This window comes from Suillus subaureus (assembly GCF_016647635.1).
Source record: "Suillus subaureus strain MN1 chromosome Unknown BJ212scaffold_143, whole genome shotgun sequence".
In the NCBI taxonomy this organism is placed as follows: domain Eukaryota; kingdom Fungi; phylum Basidiomycota; class Agaricomycetes; order Boletales; family Suillaceae; genus Suillus; species Suillus subaureus.
In genome coordinates, this window is record NW_024538699.1 from 1 (window position 1) to 4,049 (window position 4,049).

At 47.3% G+C, this 4,049-nt stretch overlaps 1 protein-coding gene across 1 annotated transcript; it reads right to left on the minus strand.

Moving 5' to 3' along the window:
- Window positions 1–2,085: 2,085 nt before the first annotated feature.
- On the minus strand, window positions 2,086–3,761 carry BJ212DRAFT_163267 (quinon protein alcohol dehydrogenase-like superfamily). Its single transcript, XM_041342543.1, has 4 exons — window positions 2,888–3,761; window positions 2,737–2,826; window positions 2,405–2,680; window positions 2,086–2,352 (listed from the first exon to the last, which is right to left on the minus strand). The coding sequence occupies exons 1-4, from the start codon at window positions 3,314–3,316 to the stop codon at window positions 2,272–2,274; spliced, it is 876 nt and encodes a 291-aa protein (XP_041185730.1). The 5' UTR covers window positions 3,317–3,761; the 3' UTR covers window positions 2,086–2,271.
- Between the last annotated feature and the right edge of the window lie 288 nt (window positions 3,762–4,049).

The following is a 4,049-nucleotide window of genomic DNA, read 5'->3' on the forward strand; positions in this document are numbered from 1 at the left end:
CAGGCAGGCGTAAGATGTTATTGACAACATGGGTGTGTCCTTCTATCTTTTGGCGAGGTGTTGTCATTGATATTGTTGGCATTTCAGGCGCAGGGGAAGACGTGATTTCTGCTCGGAGACTTCACATGATGTGCACGGGACAACGCCAGGACTCAGCTTCTACCTTCGAAACTGCACAAATGGTGTCACTTGCCCACCTGTGCTTCGCATGCGCTATATGAAAGTTGCGATGGAATGAACGTCTTCTTCGATGCGCGGTCTAGTCAAATGGGAAGTCGTTGTCGGAGTTATAGGTGCACTCATGCTGTATTTTCGTGCTTGCTTCACAGCTTGAACGCGGGCTGTGCAGATCAAGGCCCAGGGCTGGTTTTCTAAAATCATCTGCACATTCTTCTTCATCATCGCATCTAGTGTCTTGCTATCGTGCGAGTCCACATCCCTTCTTCGGTTCAATATAAGCCTTGATTTGGTTCTCTCACGCTACGCGTTATGTAAGATTTAGACAACACGAGATTTTTGTTAAGATAGGCCTCACTCAAACACCACCAACGTCACGTGATGTATTTAGTCACGCTGCTGCAATTTTAAGGGAGGAAAGCGTGACATTTACTTATTTCAGAGGCTACACTACATTAAATAGTAAACGGCTTTCAGGCGTTACAGACTATATAACCCCCCCGCCATTTGCAGGAAACAGATTTACCATTATTGCCTGTAAAGCAATGCAATAACACGATCTGTGCTCAGTCTTGCTGACTAAGTCAGACACCTACTCTCTTGCCTCGCCAGCAATGGGCAAACGGAGATCTCGCCGAGCTCAATTAAAGCACCTATATACCTTTATACAACTACTAGTACTATTATATACACCTTTCTATTGTCTGTACCCTCTCCCCCCAGGCTCAGCACTCAGCACTCAGCTTTTACGCACCACAAAGTTTGAGTGAGAGTCACATCGTTGTCACATCACGTGACGTTGGTGGTGTTTGAGTGAGGCCTATCTTATGCGGGTTGAGATCTCAAGATCTCATGTAGGATCTCCTCTGTGACTCCGTCTTTACACAAACCGTTCCCATTATCAGTCCGCCATTCAGTTTAATAATAAGTCCTTAAACTTGGCAACTCTGACATCCTTCTGAATCCTTTGGAAGCTTTCGTACTCGTTCAATAATGTGCTCATGGCATCACCGAGCGAGGTTGGTCGTTAATGCAGTAAACCCATTCACCATCCTGATCGTCTTCTGGCAAGGAATTTTGTAGAACCATGCATCCTCATTGTCACTCCATGTCACCCGGCGTTCAACGAGATGTGATCTGGCTTTTCATCAATTCTTTCACTCTCAAAAGCTGAATAACCACTAGCTCCGTGGCTTGCCCGTTGACTCCTGCGCCACCTCGTGCTTGAAAACAACGTGTTCGGAAGGCTCAATAACGTGTCATTTTGATGCCGAAAAGAAGCGTCATACCCTGCTCATTTCTCTGCTCCCTCAAGCGCACATAGAGTCGTCCTTGCGACGATTGACATCAAATCTGCACTAGCATCACATGCTGAAGCAAACAACACCTCTGGCAGGGTGGCTCACTACGATAAGGACCAAGATAAACTGGACCACATTTCATTATTAATGGCAGGAGAACGCGCTGACCGGATTTGTTCATCTCGTAAGGATTTCTTACTTCCCCAACCTCACTTCTGCACGTGGAGCTACAGAGCACTGTCTGTGCATTTGGACAATGGTAGGGGAACCTCCTGTACAGTAAGTCAGGCGCGTTTTTTTTTGGACAACAACGACAATCATGCTGGCATCGGTGCGTGGTTGTGATGCTCGTATTGCAGTTCATTTGGGTAACGAGATCTTGTCTCAACTTTGCATACAATGTGAAAAGGAAGACCATCATTGAAACATTAATCTCAATTGTCCCTCCTGTAGGACATGCGCAATATGACTCAATAATTTACGGATATTGGTTCCCCACTATGGTACACATTAATGAACTAAATAAGGAATGCAAATACAATAACAACAAGAGAATCGTAGTCTATTACTGAACAAGTGTGAATGAAACCCTAAGGTTGATTGTTTGTGTACTCCACGGACACGCAAGTAACCCAGAGCATAAGACAGGTCCACCATCCGGCCTGTCTTACGGTAATGTCAGGACGTGGGACGGTTCATGTTATCCCTGCGATACCGGCGATAGCGGAAAGTGTCGAGGCAATGGCAGTGGGAGGTGGTATCTGCGACGACGATGGTGTGCTCTGTTGCTACACTAGTGTATTGTTGCGTAGTATGAGTGTTGGGAGGTTGAGATAAGCTGGGAGCTCGTTTTTTCTTTGTCGCGTGATAGTGCCTCTGCGGGAAAAGGAGTCGGCAATAAAGAACGATGAGGGGAAAACACGTACAGGTTTGATAGCTGTGTACGGGTCCTCGACTACTGGTGGTTCTCGCATCTCCATGTCCGATCCATGTCCTCTGCGCAGCATGCCAGAGACTACGTTTCGAGCCCAGCTGAGAGGGTGGGACCGGGTTTGGGAGTCACGCTCAATTGCCCTATGTGGCTTGGAGCGGCGCCAGAAAAAGAAAAAGCGGCTGAAGGTGTGTTGACGTGGTCCTGAGGTTGGGCGGTTATGTTGCACATATAATTCAGATTGGGATGGATGAGTACGCAATCTAGACAACTGGCAACATAGTTGTCAAACCATTCAATCATAGATGGAGATCATCGATCACGTACATGAGCTTCTTGCAGTGCATCATTAAAAAATCCTGGAGGGATTCGACGGGTACCTTTGATCTTTGGAGCTGGTCGTGGTGTAGCATCAGCCTGGGGAGGAAGATCTGTTGTCAGTGTGATTAATTTTGAGAATATTTATATCTAAGCTTACAATATTTGACGGAAGACCAACTTCTTTGATGATAGCGGAAACGTCCCATATGTGTATGTCGCCATCATCACAGCCGGTGACGAGGAACTTTCCATCTGCAGAAAAGGTCGCGCAATTCACCGGGTTTTCATGGTAGAGTGGTGTTGCGATGGACTGATTGGTTTCGAGGTTCCATTGTCGCACTGTCTCGACCAGGTGTTTTGTGCTTGCGAGGATGCGCTCATTGGGAGATATTGAAATGGTATCGACGAGGTTTTCGTGCACGAACAGTCCATGTGGCTGTGTCGAATGTCGTAATCTTAGATCCCCCGGTGATGAATATTTTTCCATCCGAAGACCATGCACGTAAAAAAAACCCTCGAGTGTTTTGAGCAATTCGCCCGAGTTGGCATCCCAGATTTTTAGGTCAACCCCGCCTGTTGTAATCATCTTGCCATCTGGCGAGTAGCAAACCGCGGACACGTTGATCCCTGCGTCAATTGGTCCAAGGATAGTTTCTCCGCTTTCGACATCCCACACTCTGATTTCTTTGAAGGATCTGCTCACCACTCGCCCTCCGTCTGGGCTCCAGCACACGGATTTCACTTCTTGTGTGTGTCCCTTCCATGTTTTGATGACCTTGTCTGTGTCGACGTCCCACAATTTCACTGCGCCATCCTCACTCTCACTCGCTACTATCTTGCCGTCCGGCGACAATGCTATGGCGCGCACTCCTATGCCTTTGTCCTCCTATTCCTTCCCAACTTGCGTACCCTTCTCCAAGTCCCAGACTTGAAGTGAGCCTGACACCTTGATGATCCGCTGTCCTTCGGGCAGGTGTAGGATGTGTCTGATCCTATTATCCCCTGCTGTGTCTTCAGATCTGAGTCTAACTGTTTCGATCTTTCGGTAAGGGATTAATATTGCTGAAGTTTCTTGATTCGCTGGGGCTGTGTGCGGCATGTTTTTGGTTCGGGGACTTCCCCAACGGGCAAGGGATAATTTCAGCTCTTAATATGATGTGCCGGACGAATCAATCACTTACTTGATCAGAATGCAGATGTACGCACGAATGGAGAATGTAAGCTGCGACGGAGTGGGGGTCTGTTCAATCCAGAGTCAATTCGGGAAGGAGGTCGTTGTTTAATTTATCCACAGCAGTGCGTCTGAAGATCCTCTATTC